This window comes from Magnolia sinica, chromosome 1 (genome assembly GCF_029962835.1).
Source record: "Magnolia sinica isolate HGM2019 chromosome 1, MsV1, whole genome shotgun sequence".
Taxonomy (NCBI): domain Eukaryota; kingdom Viridiplantae; phylum Streptophyta; class Magnoliopsida; order Magnoliales; family Magnoliaceae; genus Magnolia; species Magnolia sinica.
The window spans coordinates 38,158,403-38,178,102 of record NC_080573.1 but is presented as its reverse complement, the minus strand read 5'-3'; the positions used below and the strand labels follow the sequence as shown (position 1 = coordinate 38,178,102).

The following is a 19,700-nucleotide window of genomic DNA, read 5'->3' as shown; positions in this document are numbered from 1 at the left end:
AGATATTAGCAGCATTGTTGTTCCCCCATCTCCAACATTGAACAAATCATAACATTTTGGGGCCTGTAATATTCTTTAAAGGGGTAAGGAACCGCAATTTTAACACTCACCCTTTCGAAACTAAACTACAAAAAGAAATTGAAGGGTCTTTGAACTTACTCATCTGATAAATAAGTCAAGTCCTCCAGTGTAAAATATAGATATGGAGAAGGAGCTTCTGGTGCATGCAATCTGTACGCAATTCAATAGAGTTAATAAATTGTCCTTAGTGCTGTCAATGGACCAGGCCACAGGCCAAGTAGAATCATAATTTAGAATAGGGACAACCCAGGAGATCTGGGCTGGCCAGTTCGAAAGCTGGGTGTAAACCAACCCCAAGTTCACTACCTAGTGAGTAGCGGGGAAATGGAGCTCTGCACATTTGGCTGCCACATCCGCATGTCAATATGGTTTAATAACTAGTGTTGCAAGAATGACAAGTTACATAAGAAAGCTTTAATTTGAAAGTCATCAAACCAAGTCCTATAATGAATGTGGCATCATATTGTAATGCAATGTATCTTCAAGAGTAATACTGCTAAGAACAACTGACTGCTTATGAAAAGGCTGCCTAAACTTGCATAGTTGCTCTATCTGAGAAAAAGTGCTTTTGTTGTTATCAACCAAAGTACTCCAATGACCCTACTTTGGAAGGTCAATGAATCAGCATGCACTCAATTGTGTTTTCCTAAGCACATCATTGTGATCATCAACATGGAATAATTACCATATTTGGATCACCAAGGACGAAAATCATGTGACAGTCTTGCACCATGTGCCATGTACCACATTAACAATGATATTTAAATTTATAAACCAATTAAGCCATCATATCCCCGAGTATGGCATACATGCATAGATCTATGTGCAAGATACTTCAAAACAACAATTCTCCCAAACAACTTTGAGAAATAAATAAATATATATATATATATATACACACGGAAACGCTCACCTGCGAACCAGTTCGTACGTAGTACGTACGAACTTTTTTGAGAACCCATCATACGTGATGTGGATCCAAAATCTGAACTGTTCATGTGAAGCAGCACCTCCTGAAACCCCCCAAGCCCAAGTTTTACTTTGATCTAAAATTTTGATGGGCCATGAAAAATGAAAACAGTTTCCTCCCTTGATTTGCATTTCTCTTTGCTATGGCCCACCAGAATATTAGATCGGGGTGAAAATTTGTCACGTGGGGTTTTATGGGATTCCGCATCACATGGACCGTTCAGATTAGACACCATGGCACGTGTGCAAAGGTGCGCATGTGTGTAGGTGCGCAGGGGAGCATGACTCTATATATATATATATATATATATATATATATATATATATATATATATATATATATGAAAAAAATTTCAAAAAATTGTAAAAAAAAAAAAAGAAAGAAAAGACCCCCCCCCCCCCCAAAAAAAAAAAAAAATTAGTACCAGAAACATGCATGAATCTATAGATCTAGACAAGAAAAATGCTATCCATACTCATCTATAAACTCATTTTTTTTTAAAATGAAAGAAAATTGACCATAAAGGTCTTGGAAATATGTAGTAAAATAAACCAAATAGGTTCTATCGAACACACGCCAAGCATGATTTGACCAAATAGGTCCTATTCGTTAAAATGCCATAGAAACAACATAAAAATAACAATAATAATAATAATAATAATAAACATTAAAAATGTGATGGGTTAGATTTTTATTTTTATTCTCTCCAAAATGGCCACCAACACCTTGGTTCATCAAATCAAGCCCAAATCTCATGTTCTGGTCTTCAAAATTGGCCTAACATTCCCTAGTATCTAAAAGAAGTTCAGGAGAAAAAAGGGTGTAAAAATGGGGAAAAAATAGAAGAAAAAATGGGCTTTTATGAGAGTCATCATAGTTACAAGTTGATATACAGGATCTGCAACAATACTGAGACAGCCTGTATCAGCTGAGACATGCCGATGCAGTCCATTTAGTTGAGGTGGCTGGTTTGGCCTCATATGGACATAATACAACCATTTGGCTGATGCGATACGAATAATTATAATCCATGGAACACACGTTGTCCACACTATAAAGGAAGCACAGAACAACCAACAACAATGATATCCAAGGGCCTATCACCACACCACCAATCCTTCCAGAAACATTCACAGACACCATCCCCAAGAGAGAAACGAACCTCTCTCCTATAGATGGGTTCGACCCTAAAACACTACTTTCCAAAATCCAAAAGCTTTATATTGAGAAAATTGCAAGGCGTGCAAACTGCCTCCACATAACCCATATTTTCCACAGGCTGCCCTCTTTGTCCCAAACCTTCATAGCTACTTCCCTAAGGGCCCGTTTGTTTTGATGTAATTCACTGTATTTACATTGTAAAAGGGTAATAATTATGTACGTCCTCTGTTTGAAACCATGAAATTACACCAGCACATCTCAACATTATTTTATTACGGGAACTATATGGGCTCCACCCCACAATGATGTATGTGCTATATCCACTCTCTCCATTCATTTCTTCAGATCATTTTAGCCTATGAGCCTAAAAATGGGGCAGAGCAAAAGCTCAAGTGGCCCTCACCAAAGAAAACAGTGGCTTCAATGGTGGCATCATTATTCCTCCCCCTGTTTCCCATGATGTGATCCACTTGATCTCTGGATCTGCCCCATTTTTTGGATCATTGGCTCAGGCTTTAAAATGATCCAAAAAAATTAATGGATGGCATGGATACAATGCATGGGGCCCACACAATATGCCTCACTTTTTGAGCCAAGACCAATTAAAAAGTAAAGATGTCAACGTCATGAATTGACATTTAACTTTGTAATTAATAAATGCCAAAATACATTCAAATGCAGGTAATTACATTTAAAAAAAAAAAAAAGTGTGCCACATCAAAGGGTTTTGGGGGGGTCTTATTACAAGCCCGTCAAACTCATTCGCCTTGCGAACCTCTCACCACTCAACAAAGATGAAAATTATGCTGGCCTTCAGTCCCTTGCCATAAGGGAATTACTGTGGACATCATCCAATCTATATATGATGCTAGCAGGACAATGCAACATAGACATCAAGTAAACCAGCATGTTTCACAAAGGTGTCTTAATCAACATGACATGACACAAAAGCACAACACAGCTCTTTTTCCTTTCTCAATTCACTCCACCGCATCCCAAAGATGCTTGGTCAGCTTTGCCAATATAGAGAAGAAGCCTCAAATACATTTGAGGGAAGCTTACCCACTTCCAACCAAAAATCTGGCCCCCAAACAAATGCGCAACATTTTGCTCTCAGAATGTTAATCTTTTGCCTCAAAACTTCCTAAAAACAATGGATAACTATGTGTAAATTGTTGAATTGAATTAATCAGATTCAAAGAACAAGATTGCGTTGTAGGCAGACAAAAAATGGGAGATCTAGAAGTCTAAAACCATTGAACAAAACCAACTTCCCTAGCCTGGTTCAGGATCCTACTAAGAGCTCTAGCCATGACAATGAAGAGAAAATGGTAAAGCCAGTCCCCTTGACGAAGACCTCTAGACTCCTATTAAAAGCCTTCAAGTGTACCCCAAAGGGAAGATAACAATCTTTTGTCCCGTGTTTGAAGTTTTGTTTCATGAAATTTGACCAAAGCTGAGTCTTCTTGTTTTTACAAAATTCTCTAAAATCTTCAACCTTTTCTCAGACATCCCAGTCCCCTAACATTCCACGAAAAAACATTGATTTGGAACTTGAACTGCTCTTGTTTAGCTTTCCCCACGATTTGGCTCTTGCCCCATTACTTGACGAACCAACGAGATGATTTGCTCCTCACTTACCTCCCATTGAGCCTCTCTAACTGCCCCTTCAACAATCATAGCTGACTCCAAAGTTAACCTAAGAAGTTCTCTCTTCCAACCTCCTTTTACAACTCTTGATCGGATTTGGGCTCTCAACCTGGTTATTGATCTTGTCACGTTATTCTAGTAGCCGAAACATGGCTGTCATATCTCCTTCTTCCCACTTAAAGAAAACCCCACTACTCTGCCCGCACGATGCACCACAAGGCTGAACCACTGATCCATGCTAGCCTTGTCCCATGCTGTCACTTCTAATGACATCGTACTAGCAGATCTCCATATACTCCCTTTGAAGCTCCTTGCCGTTGGCCTGAATTATCCACATTCCATCCCCTGTTAATCTCTCTTCCTGCATGTGGTGGCTATTAGTTGGAAAGGATCCCCTTCTTCTGTAAGTCTGGTATATATTTCAGATTCAACAATCTCCTATACAGGCCATAATTGTAGCTCCACACTATGTCAAGTCATTTGTTTCCAATATAAAACCGAATTTATGTTAAGCCCACCAACACCCATCCAAATATACTCCCAAAAACTAGCAACATTTTCATCTAGACTCCTAATACTCCATACCAATGTTTTAAAACCTGGACCGGACCATGGCTAGACCTGTTCTGGCCATAGAAATCTACTTAACTTCAAATAGTAAAACTAAAAGGAATTAACAGCTACCATGAACCAAAACACAATGTTTAAGATGTTCGGTTCTCCAATAGAGGCTGTGTGTTCAAGCTTTAACCATGGTTTTGAAAATCAGTTAGGATACCGGCCATATCGTAACTGTATCAACCACCCTGGTTATGTGATGTGGGGGTGAACAAATCTGTTTTAAAAATAAATAAATAAAAGGGCTGTATTGGCCGATACAAGATACAACCCTTATCAGCACAAATACAGGGTAGATGTGGCTATAAAGAGCCATTTCAAAAAAAAAAAAAAAAAAATGAAACTTTTCTCAAGTTTTTTTTGCTTGTTTCTTCATTTCAACCATGGAGGAAGCTTAAAAACTCATTTATATTTGGATCTAAGCTTCTTTTGGCGATCAAAACACAATATTTGAGCGATATTCGATAAATTGAAGTGAAATGAACCATCTTTGGGTAAAATTAGATGAAGACGAAAACTATCTTTTTTTTCTTGTTTTCATCTTCCTTTTGTTGTATTTCAATATAATTGGCCCTATTCTAAGCATGCTTGATTTATTTTAGATTAGGGCATATTTGATTGAAAGAGATCAAGCCAATAGACAACATTCTTATAAAAGAATGGTGCAATACACAATTGAATACATTTTAAAAACATTAAAAAATGATAGATTCTGATGTTTTGCATTTTTTCATATTTTCCTAATAATTTTTAAAAAAATTTAGGACAAACTTTGGCCAATATGCCAACCAATACTATTATGTTGACCCAACCCGTTTTGGGGGTTGATTGTGATCGGGCCCAGGTTTTAGAACACTTCTCTGCACCCGATATGGTCCCACATATGCAAAACATTATGTACAGCTACACAATACATAAATGCAAAATATGAACCTAATATAGAAACAAAGAAAAGGAAAACTTCCCAACTCCCAAACCATGGTTCTAAATATCATTTCGTACTAAGTCCACTCAGTTTTGGCAGAACTCTACTCGAACCAATTTTGGTGGAAATCTACTTTGAAAACAGACCAAGTCATCACGTTATGGGGAAGTGATGTGTTCCCCTCCGGGAATTGTAACTCTCTCTCTCTCTTTTTCAAAACAGTTTTTCTTTTTTCAAGATGTGGATGTAATAGATTTTTTTGGTTGTGTGATTGGGATTTAATTAGATTCAGTGATTTAAATATCAGTATCAATGCATGTATTGCACCCTAGGGATACAGCAACATATTGGTATCGCATGGGAAATATCGCATGTATTGAAGAATTTATCGCTAATTGAGGAAAACATTGGGAAATGATGGAATTTTTAAATAAAACTTCAAGATATGTTGAAAGAGACATGATTATACATTTAGAACTCAAAATATTAGGAAAAAAAAAAAAAAACAAGTATGCACAACAGGTTTCCTTTGTACAGGGTCCTAAACTACGCATTGGGATAGCTTTCTTTAAATAAATAAATAATAATAATAATAATAATAATAAACCATTGTGATAGAAGTGATGTAATTATATCCAAAATGAGTTCATATAATTCATAAATCATACAATACAAGTATGAAAACAGATTCCCCCAAACAAATTCCAGAGAAAATGGATTTTGTGAGGTTTCTGGCGAATTTTTTTCAAATTTCCAGTGGGGGAATGTATTGCAATGTATTGCCGATACATATCACATGCATTGACAATACGGGGGAATTTTATGAAGGGTTTTTGGCAAATTATCGCCACGTATAGATACATCGACATCGTGATATATCGGCAATATATCGCAATGTTTTATGCAATAGAAGGGAAATTAATAACTCCTCCTGTATATCGTATCAGCCACATGCAATATTGATATATCAGCCGATAGTATCGATATCGTAATCACTGTTAGGTGTTTCATTGTGATCACCGATATCATTGAGCCATACTATTTTCAGTGTCCTGTCGAGACCCAATAGAGTTTTTTACGCAGAGACCGTCCATCTTCTCATTTTTCAAATTTATGAAAAGAAAAACAATAACAGATGATATCCTGGCCATCGAATTGTATAGCTGAACGTGAACCATTGATGGAAACAATTATGAATGGCCCACGTTAAACCCCACAAAACCATTGAGTGTCATTATTGGACCGTTCTGATCATCCGTCCATGCACGCATGTCGGTTAGTGGGAGTTTCGTTGCTTACCCGTCGGACTCGATCCTCTCAAATCCCTTCTCAGGGAAGAGGATCATGTTGGCAGATCGACGGCTGTGATTGACTGCGAATTTCAGGAATCCGGTAAACGAGAAGCTGGTGATACGGTATTCTTGTTGGAATCGACGGATGAAGGGGCTATCCAACTCAAAATCAAGGGGACGGAAATCGAGGACTTTCCAACACAGAGGGTTGAGAGAAGCTATGTACCAAGAATTGCAGACGAAAGGCACTCCCAATGACTTGTCTTCCAGGCCCAATCTATCAAAAATGTGGACTAAACAATCCATTGGTAGGTCTTCCCATCTCCTTTCCGTTTCCATAGCTCGTCTCTCTCTCTCTGCTCACAAGGAGCCGTGACGCTGGGGAGGAGTGAGAGGATTTCTAACTCTCGCCCCGTATGACGTTTGATACGCAGGAAGTCCGACATTGTACACGTGTCGTGCATAACTCGGAAGCTGCTTTAGGCCTGCCCCCGTTGGACACACTAGGTATAGGGAGGGGCTCCGTGGGCCCAACGTGATGATGTATGGGTTTTATCCACGCCGTCCAATTTTTTGCGGGATCATTTTAGGACAGGAACCGAAAAAAGAGGCAGATCCATGGCTCAAAGACTCAAAGTCGACCACATCGAAGGAATCAGCAGTGATAATGATGTCTACCGTTGAAACTTTCCCAAGTCACACTGAAGTTTATCTGCCATCTAATCTTTTCACAAGGTCACATAGACGGCGGATTAAGTTTTATCGGTGACATTATTGTTGGTGTTTTCCAACCGTGGGGCCACTTTTGATGTATGTGTTGTATATCCAGCCGGTCGGGCATAGCACAAAAATTAACGGATCCATATCTTAGGTGGACCACACCGTAGGAAACAGTGGTGATAGACCATTGAAATAATCACGACGGCTACAAAAGTTCTGATCAAGCTAATATTGTTGGATGACAAATAAACATTACAGTGGCCCTATGTCACAAATATATTACAGTGAGCCCGCTGAAGTTTGTAATGGTGGATATTCAATGACCAAGTTTCACAGGGCGTGGTCGCTTGAGATTTAGAGTTGTTTAATTTTTAGGACCATTTTCTAAAATGAGCTAAAAATACTGGACAGTATAGATATACAACACATACACCAAGGTGGGCCCCACTGTAAGGGAAGCACCTGCTTCGGTGAGGCCATGACTCAAAGTGAACCACAGAAACAGTGGCGAATGAACACCCACCGCAGAAACTTCCAAGGGCGTTTCAACGTTCATTTGCCATCTAGCTTGTTAATTAGGGCACACGGGCTTAGATGAAGCGAAATCAAACATATAAAGTTGATCTAAAACTTTTGTAGAGGAAAGAAATTTTAATGGTGAAGGTTCAACAACCACTGTTTCTTATGGTATGGTCCACTTGAGATTTGGATCTAACTCACAAGAATTGTTATGGGAAAATAGACCGACCTACTATTAACAGGCCAAGTCAGCACTTCAGACAGCAGCAGGCGCAACCCTACAGTCCAACCCCCAATCCTTGTCTCCCCAACCTAGTATGGAGAAAGGCCGAGCTTGACCTCTCGTCTCCCCAGCCTAGTATGAAGAAAGGCTGAGCTCATCCTCTCATCTTCCCAAACTAGTATGGAGAAAGGCCGAGCTCGACCTCTCAGCAACAAGTCCCGTTACTTATCGACCAACCACGATCTGAGCTATTTACCTCAAGTCGACTAGACCCATCCTCTAACAAACGTAGCCCGACCTCTGTGGAAGACAAGGTCAGGTCGCCTCGGGTCAGCTAAACCTGCCCTATGCGGGATCTGACCTGACCTTTATCAGGTCTGTCCACGTTCTCAGCCAAAGATCGCGAAAACCGACTCCTACACGAATCACCCCAAGGTTCTAGCCAAGGATCTAGAAAGATCTGCCACGCAAGGAGTCTGAATCCTACTATAATTAGTTTCTGCCAAAACAGGGAGAGACGCCTTCTACGACACCGCCTCTCCCCACCTATAAATAAGAAAGCCCCCAAATGTGAAAGGTACGTGCAATCTCTAACCCTAAACCCTCAATATTCAACTAGACCCTGATTCCTTTCCTGACTTAGGCATTGGAGGGTCCCCTACACGAGATAAGGTCTTCCTTGTTTGTCCTTTGTGCAGGTTCGCGAGCCTAGGGAGGGCTAACCAGATTTCTTCATCAACAATTTGGCGTCGTTTGTGGGATCAACATCGAAAGTCGTTCTCATCTCTTCGGGCTCAATAATGGCAAAAGGGCAAAAAAAGACTGCCCCCTCTGCCACTGCCCCTGATCTCACCCCACTAGAGCAGTCTGCTAGCCAACGGGATTCCTCGTCTCAAATTCAGGCTAACTCTGTGCTCGCAGGACCAATGCAGTGGTCTAAGCGCAAGGGAGGCTAGCTCGTCTGCCTCGAACAACAAGTTGAGATTCCGAATAAAAACTTGAATTCAATGAAGCGACTATTGGAGTAGTTGCAACCTCATCCCGTCCAAAAGACTAGACAAGCTTCAAAAAGAGCGACTACAGAACTACCCTCCTAGTCCGAGGTATCTACTGGCTCTCAAAGGAGCAAGCAGGTCGAAACCTCAAAACCACCACCCTCCCATATTTCAAGCATCGCGATGTTGGCTGCATCTAACATATGCCACGAATTGGAGAAAAAGAAACGCAGTAAAATTCCCAAGGCAGAGGCCGAAGTAATAGTTGAGAGCGAAGATACGTGGGAAGCCGAACTCAACGACACATCCAGCAGGCCTACCGCTCGAATGTCCTGACCTCGGTGAAAGCAATACTAGAGGAGACCGAGCCTCCATTCACCGCCGACATCATGCATGCACAGCTCTTGCTAAGGTTTCGCATGCCTCAGATCACCTTATACTCCAGAATCTCTAACCCGGCCAAGCACTTAGAATCCTTCAGGGCTTGGATGGAATTGCACGGCTCATCAACTAATATCATGTGCCGTGCATTTTCACTAACCTTGCCTGGAGCAGCTCAGAAATGGTTCCGACAATTGAAGCCACGATCGATCAGCTCCTTCACACAGCTCAGCAAAGCCTTCATCACTAACTTTATTGGGGGAAAGGAAAGCCTAAAGCCCTCTTCTCACCTCCTTAATATAGTTCAGAAAGAAGGCGACCTACTGAAAGACTATATCGAGTGTTTCAACTTGGAAACGATGCATGTGCAGCACATTAAGAGGAGAATACTCTAACTACCATGATGGGAGGCCTAAGAAAATGAAGGTTTCTTTTTTCACTCAATAAAAACCCTCCTACGACGATGACCGAACTACTCAATAGAGTCCGGAAATACTCCAACGCTGAGAAAGTCGCTAGCCTGCAAAGAACTACTCAACAAAAGGTGAAAAGGAGAGTTTACGATGTCCTGGGGGGATGAATAGGATAATGCCAAATAATCGAAACAAATGCTGAATATGTAAATAAAACAAAGATCTCATTTATTTGAGTATTGAAACCTTGATTCGAAATAATTTGTAGGACAACCTGCACCTAAAGTTTTAGGCAAGACATTCTTATTTCATGAATTTCTTTAAAATCAAAACCTCAAACTTGCAAGAGTTAATTAAAGAATTACAACATTCACCACACAACTGAAATTAAATACATTCAATCCACCAAAATAAATAAAGCATTCACCACATGACATAAAGAATTATAGTGGTTCGGTGCTTTAAAAACAACCACACCTACTTTACTCCCAAAATTACTTCCCTCGTAAATTTGGCTTTCACTATGAAAAAGTTTTCACAGGATCACTTTAATAACCTGCTACAATTCATTGTGATTTTCATAGGCTATCACAATAAAAACCCAAACTGAGATTTTACCAGGCTATCTCAGACAAAACCTTAACTGAGATTTTTACAGGAAATCTCAGAAAAACCTAAAAAGAGTTTATAGAAGGTATACTTATCTTCAACGTATAAGATGTAGCAGAATCTTGTAGCAGAAGGACCTCTTTCTTGAATGTAGATGGTTCCGTGTTCAGTTAAATAGAAAGGGTCTAGGGTTCTATTTATTTTAATTATGTTAAACCCAAAAGCTACTTAATTCAATTCTCTTAGATCTCAAAGAGGAGTATAGTTTACTCTCTTAGATTTAAACTTGAAAGATCTGAGACTAAAAGGAATTGAAAACGTTATTTACATAAATTATAAATACCGTCCAATAACTTGCTAATAACTTGAGCTTATTTCTTTTTTGCAGAAGAATTTTGATGATTAACTTGTGTAATTCGGAATGAGAGAAGAACTCAATTTATAGGCAAAGAATTTAGAACTTCAGCTAGCCCGAGATAGACTTCGAGTAGCTCGAGTTTACCGAATTCAATTCAACAGATTTCAAATTGCACAGCATAAGGATTATCCAAAATTTGGCTGGCCGAATTCTCCTAAAATTCAAAAGTTGATGCTGCTGAAATTTGACCCGAACTTTCTCAGGCTGGCCGAATTTCAAGCTCGGGCTAGTCAAACCAAAACCCGGGCTAGCCGAATTTACAACAAAAGTTGTTATTCGATTCGGGCTTGAAGTTGGGCTGGCCAAACCAAAAGTTAGGCTGGTCAAATTCTAAAAAAAAAATAAGTGAAAAAAATTCATAATTAAATAATTTTGAAAGTACTTAGTCCTAAGGTCTTTTTAGGGTTTTATACCACCTAATATATATCAAATATCTGATTTTCTTTGGCTTGAACTTAGTCTCAAACTCGAACTTTGTCTCAGACTTCATCTTGAATATTAGTTCACCAATCTTGAGCTTGATCCTTTCTTGAACATAGACTGATCTTGAGCTTGACCTTCTTTTGAACAAACATTGATCTTGAGTTTGATCTTCTCTTGAATATAGACCGATCTTTGAAGATCTACTTTGAAGTGGTTTTGTCTTTACGAAATTTAACAACTTATGTGTGATCAACATCCTAGCAGTTACAATCTCCCCCTTTATCTATTTCGTGACAAAACAAAACACTTAACATTACAAATATGCAATCACCCACATCTTTTGAAGTCTTGTAATCTTCTCGTAACCTTCAACTAGCACTCCCCCTGTGAAATACACATATAGAATTCCATACACATAGCATCGCATTCATTTCATACATTCCATAGCATATGAAATCATCAATAAAAAAGGCAAGTGTCTAGCAAAAGTATCCAAAGTACCAAGACAAACACAAAATAGGGTTTTAGTACAGAACCAACATAAGTCTGAAAAATAAAGAAAATCTAAATTAATCTGAGCAAGAGGAAGAAGGAACGGGCATCGAGGGATCATTTAGCCTCAAACTCCAGTTGATGCGATGGAAGTACTTCTTTATGTACTTCATTGTAGACTTTTGGGTTTGGGCTAATGAAGCTTGCGATACATGCAAGGACTCCACTTTCTTCTCCAGAGTAGTAAGTCTCTCATCAAACTGAGAGGGATGGTAGTCGAAATCACATAGATCATCTAAATTGTCCAACTCATTAAAAATTTCTTCCATTGTAGTATCTGCAGCTGGTTGTGCTTCCTCTTCTTCTTCATTTTTTCCAGGAAGAGGAGTGAGGTTCATCATATTCAGATTTAAGTTGTTAAAGGAGAGTTCAGATTCATGTGCCTCATATGTAGGAATTTGAATATTGTAGTGAAATGCAATGCAAGTCATGAGACAAGTAAAGGGAATTGAACCGTGCTTGAAATTCAAGCGAAACTGAATGATGATGTAACAGATTAAGGCAGATAGACATAAATACTTGATACAACGAAGTAAAATACTCTAAGTATGAAGGGAGTAAGATCAGTCTTATTCCCGGCTTGAGGATATACGTTAGATGTGAAAATCCGATGCAATACGTGGTATTTTAGAAGCATTTGGTTAGCGGGAAGGGCATTACCCGATCGCCATTCAGCATTAAAGTGACATAATTTACGAGTAATGGTTTGTTTTTCAGAGTTCGATATCTTCTCTGACAATGTGGCAATTGGTATTCCATCATCCGCAACAACTATATCCATCAATGTAAAAATAACATGTGGCGTTATTGTGAATGTTTCTTCAACAAATTTAATTGAGAATGTCAAATTCTCAAGTGAAACATCACATATGGACGCATACATGCCCTACACTATGAAGCGGTAAGCCATTCTACCCCAACTCAAGATGTGTTCCCATCTAACCTCGAAGAGAATTGGAACAAGACCAAACCCAGCAATGTGGTCTAAGTTGCAGATTTTTCTATGATTATGTCTCTTATGCGAAAGTCCCAAACATAATCTAGATCAACCTCCGGTGTCCGTCGTGTCTGTACACCAAGAGGGGTTGATTTAGAAGATGAACCGGTACGATTCTTGTGAGCCATTTTCTTAGTTTTATGCTCCATATCAGATTGCACAAGAAAAATATCAAAGAAAAAGAGTAGACAGATTTGAATTAAAACTCACAACAAAAAGTGTTTCAAATGATGAAAAATCTACTCAAATATGATTATCTAGCATGAGACTACTAAATACTAGAAGAAATATAAAAATAAATCACTTACAAGTGAGTTTAGAAGATGGGTTGGTCAAATGAGGCACCGGCTAGCCGAGGAAGAAAATGTAGAATGAAAGGAATTTGGGAATTTTTCCCTTTTTGAGTCAAATCCGCACGATCTTCGGCTAGCCCGAGCCCGTGCTCGACTGGTCGAAAAATCCAGAAAAACTTGAAATTTTTTTATTTTTAATTTTTATTAATATTTTATTTTCAATTTCCTGCAATTTATTATAAAAAAATAAACATAAACATAAATGCATAAAAAGAAATAAAATAATTATTTAACAATACATAATCCAATATTGTTGAGTGTCAAATATTGCATATTTCCCCCTGTTTATGTCTTGGTTTTATAAACATGATAATTCTTAATGGGTATATTTTATACATGTTTGTATTGCGACGTGAATCTAAGAGCTTGGATTGAAAATAATATTAGAAGCATGGATTTAATGCTCGAGAATCACCAAGGCAAGAAATCGATCTTAGGAGACCAAGAATGAAGATTTCAAGACCCCAAGATCCAAGGAAACCAAGTGGAGAAAGAAGAAAGTCGAAAGTGCAAAGTGCAGAAATTCACAGAATCTGAACTTCACCGTCTATGTCATCGACCACTTGTCGATGACATCGAAGAATTACAGAAAATCAAGTTTTGTTGCTAGACAAATTGTATACAGTTCTCGATGACATCAAAGACTTGTTCGATTGCTCAAAGACCTGCTCGATGACATCAAGATTTTTGTGGATTTTTAGAACAACTTGCTGGAACACTCTGGACACATTCTTGATTCATCGAAAGTAGTTCAATGACATCGAAGGTATGTTCAATGGCATGAAGAGTTACATAGTGTGAAAGGCGTTACGCAATGCGAAAGGCGTGACTTCCGGATTCAAGTTATGTTCGATAACATAGAAGGCTCTTCAATGACATCGAATGCGTTACGCAGAATTACGCGGAGTGCATAAATTTGAGGCGGTTTTCTAAAATTAGATGGACAAAGTTATAAATATGAGTTTTCCAAGGACTTTTAAACATGAATTAGGTTTTAAGAAGCAGATCCAAAGGGTGGAGCAGCCTCCCAAGAGTTTTTCTTCTTTCCTTTTCTATTTTTAATGCTTTCTTTTATGGTTTTAGATCCAATCATGTCTATGGTTGGCTAAACCTCTTAACTAGGGCTAAGAGGTAAAGCTTGTAGCATGTTGGGATATTTTTCTTGCTTTGATTCTTATTTTTCTTGAACCTTATTGATTTCTAGTTTGATATTAAAGGAATATTTTCAGTTTTCTATGATTTATTGTGACTCAAATTACAATAGATGTTGTGATAGCTTTGGATATCTTATTTTTCTGTTTTGAGATTGTGAGATTGGTAAATCCTGTTGTTCACCATCGTCTCTTGGGCATGGTAGGGTGATGTAATCCCTTCTAATCCTCACAATACTCCTTCATTGAGGATTGATCAATCAAAAGTTTATATATTTGATTTAATTAATTTATCTTCCAATTGGATAGGATAGGACTCCAATTCTAATTGTGTTCCTTGAATCAAGTAATGTAGCATCCTGATACCTACAAGTGGATCCTTGGCACCCTAGTTCCCTTTTGATTATGGACCATATTTAGATCTTCTTCTAGTTCTAGTTCTAGTTATTTTCATAATACGTACAAGTTTAGTTCCTGTGGATTTGACTTCGGTCTCACCAAGTTATTACCACATCGTAACCCTACACTTGGGGTTGTGAACAAGTTTTTGGCGCCGTTACTAGGAAAAAAAGGAGATACTGTGAGACCCGACCCGAGTTCGTATGTGTGCATGTGTGCGTGTGAGTATGCATTCCGTCCATCTTGATCCCACGGTCCTACTGATCGAATCTCGGTGATCCGTGACCCTTAGATAGTGTTTACAGTCATCTGTGAGCCCAGTCATAAAGACTCGACTCGGATCGAGTTGAGACCTATGCCATTGTAACCGCATCATCGCCGCAGTTCCAACGACGCGTCTTGTGAGTCCATCCGACTTATAGATCAAAAGTTGTGAGCATTTCATCATGTGGCCCACTTTTTGTACAAAAGCATATGGACCACTCTCGTGCACAAGTTCCCATGCACACCACCCACACACACTACAATTCCCATGGAATAAACACTACCCATCCTAAACACTACCCACACCTAACCTACCCTAGCAAGCATTGTTTGTATCACCATAGGTTATGATTTCTTTCTCTAACCAAGGAGGGAGAGTAATGATGACTCCCCTACAACCTTTCCTTTCTCTCTCTCCTCCTTCATTCTCTCATTTTCCTCTTTCATGGAAGAATTTCCAGCCCTCCCTCTCCCAATTTCCAGCAACTTTCCCTTCCTTTCTTCCTCCATCTAGCCATCACAAACTCATCTTGACCATTGAACCTTTAAGCTTGGAGCTTGGAGTACCTAGTGTTGGTGGTAGCTTGAAGATTCAAGGTGGGTGATTATAATTGTTGATCTTATTTTCTAACCTTTGATCTTTTTCTTTCTAGATGGATCATATGGGACCCACCAATCCATGGTGGGGATCCCATTTGATCCCATGGATGTGGCCCTTTGGCCCATCCTACATGCATGTCATGATCCATGATGAGGCCATTCTCCATGGACCCCATCATGATGTATTTTATAATCCACTCCATCTTAAGGTCATCTAGACCCTAAGGATCATGTTGGGATGGCATCCCAACCATCCATAACAATTATATATCATGCATGTAGTGATTTTATGTTGCATGTAAAATCAATGTAGTTGTATGGGTATGATTCACTCTTGGGAGGGCCCACTAGTGGCGGGGCCCTACCCCCATGGCCGGATTACTCTATTTCCTTCTTCTCTTTTCTCTGATGTATGGATGATAGTGTGTGTGTGGCCCATTTATAGTGGGCCTTGGATGTCCCAAAATAAATAAAAATAAAAATCCAGCAAGGTGGGATGCTCTTATCACCTAACTCCATGATCATCGGACACCTTAATCAAATGCATGCAAGTGTCCTAGTTCTAGTATGTGATTTGAACTTATGTGGGGCCCACTGAGGAAGGCCACACACCCTTTTTATGGCTGAGATTATTGAGATATAGGCTGATGTGTCCAGCCATGTATTGCTGTCCAAAAACTTGGACTGTTGCATGGATTGTCATGTTCAATCTTTGGCATGGATTTTTGGATCATGATTGTCATCATTTTCTTTATAAGTATGGAGTGTAATGAGAAGGTGTGGACCCCACCATGAGGTGTGATGGGTCATACCTCAGATGGTCCATGATATGGTACCCAAAAAGGAGGCCCATAGGGGTGGGCGGTCCACCTTGTTGGGCTGTCCAACCCACATGTATGGAGGGAAAACATACACTTGAGCTTGGTTTCTCTGAAGGATGGGCCACTTTTATGGACCCCACCTTACCTTATTTTATGAAGAAAATACTAAACCTCCATTTTTCCCCTCTTGGATGAAGGTTGGGCCCACCTTATTGGGTAAACAATGCATGGACAGCAACATCCCTTCCTGGACAGATTGAAATTCTTAATTTAATTAAAATATTTATGAGTATCCAAAAATCATAAAATTTTACAGAGAGGTGGTTCACTTATGGTAGGACCCACCTACAAAATTTTGGGGCCAATGGACACCTGTACACACCATGGTGGTGGCTGGACTGGCCCATTACAATACGGTGTCCAGATCAGTCCGATTTTTAGGACAGATTGATTTCTTTAAATAAATTAAAATAAAAATATATGTCTAAAAATTCTGAAATTTTGTGGAGATATGTTCCACCCATTCTAGGACCCACTTACCAAATTTCAGGGCCAATGGACCTCTGTGTACACCGTGGCAAGGGCCGGACTGGCCCACCACGTTGGGACGTCCAGGTCAGTCCGATTTTCTGGACAGTCTATTTTATTTAAATAAATTAAAATATTTATAAGTGTCCAAAAATCTTGAAATTTTGTGGGGGTGTAGGTCACCTATGGAAGTATCACTTTGTAAAATTTCAGATCCAAAATACATTTGAGTTGCCCGTGGTATGGCTGGAAGTGGTCTGCTAGGCAGGGACGCCCAGGCTGGGGCATCTAGCCTGCTTCGTAGGCCCACCTCGATGTGTTGAATGTCCCACCACCCATCCATGTAGGGTCCTTAGGGGATTGATCATACTTGCCCCCTTTTTATTCAATTAGAACACATTAGGTGGATTTTTGGGCCATATACCCCAGGCCCATAGGACTGCCTACACATGGGACATCCCTACCTTAGGCTACTGCTGGGCTTGCATTCTAACAGTCTGGCCCATTTCATATATGTATTGTATATCCTCTCTCATCTGGTGGGGCCCACAGTGATGTGTGTGAGTCATCCAGAATTAATTATACTAAGAAATACTTCTAATGTTGAACTCCAACCAACCCAGAAATTTGGGTGGGCTGGAATTTGGCATTGAGCCCATTAACTGTTGCCTATAGATGTTCTTTGGGGCAATATGGCCCACTAGATTTGAGGAGGATTTATGTCAGTATCTTACCATCTTAATTTTATATTTTTTTGGGCTTAATTAGTGTATGATTAAAGGCCCATCCCAAATAGGATTCTTCTTGGGCTAGTCTCTTAGTTAAGTATGGGCCTTATAGCCTTGGTTAGGCTGGAACTTTTGATATGCCCATTGAACCCTTGGGTCCTATATTTACCATGTCATTGTGATGGGCCTTATGGGCCAAATACTCAAGTAGTTGGGCCCTTGTTTGCCCACTATAATAAATCCATACTTAGGCCGAGATGTAAGGCCCAACTTACATGTGTTAAAAATTTAAGGATTTCTCATATGTTGGGATAATGGGCTGCCCATTAGGCCCACCACAATGAATGAACCTATGACCCTTATGGTTGGGCCTTAACCTTGCTTAAGGGCCCCCCAGGTTGCTTTTGTTTTTGGGCTTAGTGTATGGTCCACTAGGCCATGGGTTGATTGTGCCTTGGACCTTTCTTTGCATATGTAGTAGGCTACCTTTTGGGACCTAGTTGAGGTTAGATGTCTTCCTTGGTGGCCCTAAGGTAGGCCCATAGAGGCCCTTATAGGTGGTTAAAGGCCCACCTTGGGCCTGGCTAGGACAGTTCCTCCTTAAGATTTTGACTCTCTTAGTTTGTGGGTCATCTCAAAGTACCGGGCTCCCACTAGAGGACTTCTCTTCTTCTTAGAATACCTGTCGATGTGCCTAGATCTTAACCCTCCTTGGGACAGACGATTTCATATTCCACAGGTAGCACACTTACATTGTTGCGACCCATATGCATCATCTGTATGAATTGATTGCATTGTATAGTGGTCATTCAGGGATGGAGTTTCTCCCCTTGTGCACATTGAGTGCCTGAAACTTGTGCATTATCTGTGTGTGCGACTCATGCATTGGCATCGCATTTCATGAGGATACCGCCCTTGCTTCATCAGGGCCTTGCCTCCACAGGGACATTTGTGGATGGCCACATGTGTGGACACCGGAAATATTACTTGAGCATACCGGGTGCATAGGATGCCCATGGGTGAGATTCCCAAAACTTCCATGATACTAAGGATCTGCTCCAACGCCGTGACCGGATGGAATACATGAGCGCACGAGGGCCTTATACCGTTAGGCCGCGACTCCCACTGTCGTGTAGTCGATTGGATAGGGGTGTAGCCTTACCTGCCTGGTGAGAGGAGGCATTGCTAGGCTGAGTCTGACCAGCTCGTAAATGGGTCCGCTACCTTCAGGCCTTGTTGGTGATTGGCTGTCCACAGGCGGGTAGTGAGGTCTCTTACGCTCGTTTGACTGTATGGGGTCTGCAGAGCGGTAGTCATTCAGCAGTGTAATGGACCCCGGTGATTTCCTTATGATTCGAAACGTACTTGACATATGGTTTGGATATGAGCACTGACATTACTTGCATCGCATTAGCATTGGCTGTACAAGCCCCCCTTCATACATTGCCTTGGTATGGCACTCATTACTTATTGCATCGCATTCATGGTAAGCCTTGGTAAGACTAGTGATATGTTCATTGATTATGCTTCTCTCCTTATACCTCCTACTATTCTTCTGTGCACCATTGTCACACACTTACACCACCCTCTAAGCTTCTATAAGCTTATGCATGATTGATACGTGCAGGAGACTTTAGGTAGGCACCGTAGCAGCAGAGCGTGGAGTAGAGTTGAGCAGTGAGGACTCCAGTGTTGTTGATTTCTCTCTCTTTTCCTTTTATTCTCATGTATGTCCTTTTGGACCTTTTGGATGATTGTAAAAGTTCAAATTTTTAGTGGATTTTGTGATGTGTGCCTTTGTTATTCTCAGATGTACTTGCTGTGATCTTGGGTATGCTTGAATTGGAAGTGATTATATTGTTATGAAAATCCTCCTTGTAGGATCCCAGTATCGGAACCTACCTCAGGA

General features: G+C 40.1%; 1 protein-coding gene across 2 annotated transcripts in view; it reads right to left on the bottom strand.

Annotated features, from left to right (window-relative positions):
• Positions 1-7,110, bottom strand: part of LOC131246217 (F-box/LRR-repeat protein At3g48880-like) — a 38,856-nt gene extending 31,746 nt beyond the window's left edge. The window contains exons 1-2 of one of the 2 annotated variants that reach the window (XM_058246126.1): positions 6,705-7,109; positions 160-231 (exon numbers count right to left, since the gene is read on the bottom strand). In XM_058246126.1, coding sequence (XP_058102109.1) covers positions 160-231; positions 6,705-7,036 — 404 coding nt within the window. In that variant the 5' untranslated portion in view covers positions 7,037-7,109. Of the gene's footprint in view, positions 1-159; positions 232-6,704 lie in introns of both variants that reach the window. The other variant, XM_058246136.1, reaches the window with a different exon arrangement.
• Between the last annotated feature and the right edge of the window lie 12,590 nt (positions 7,111-19,700).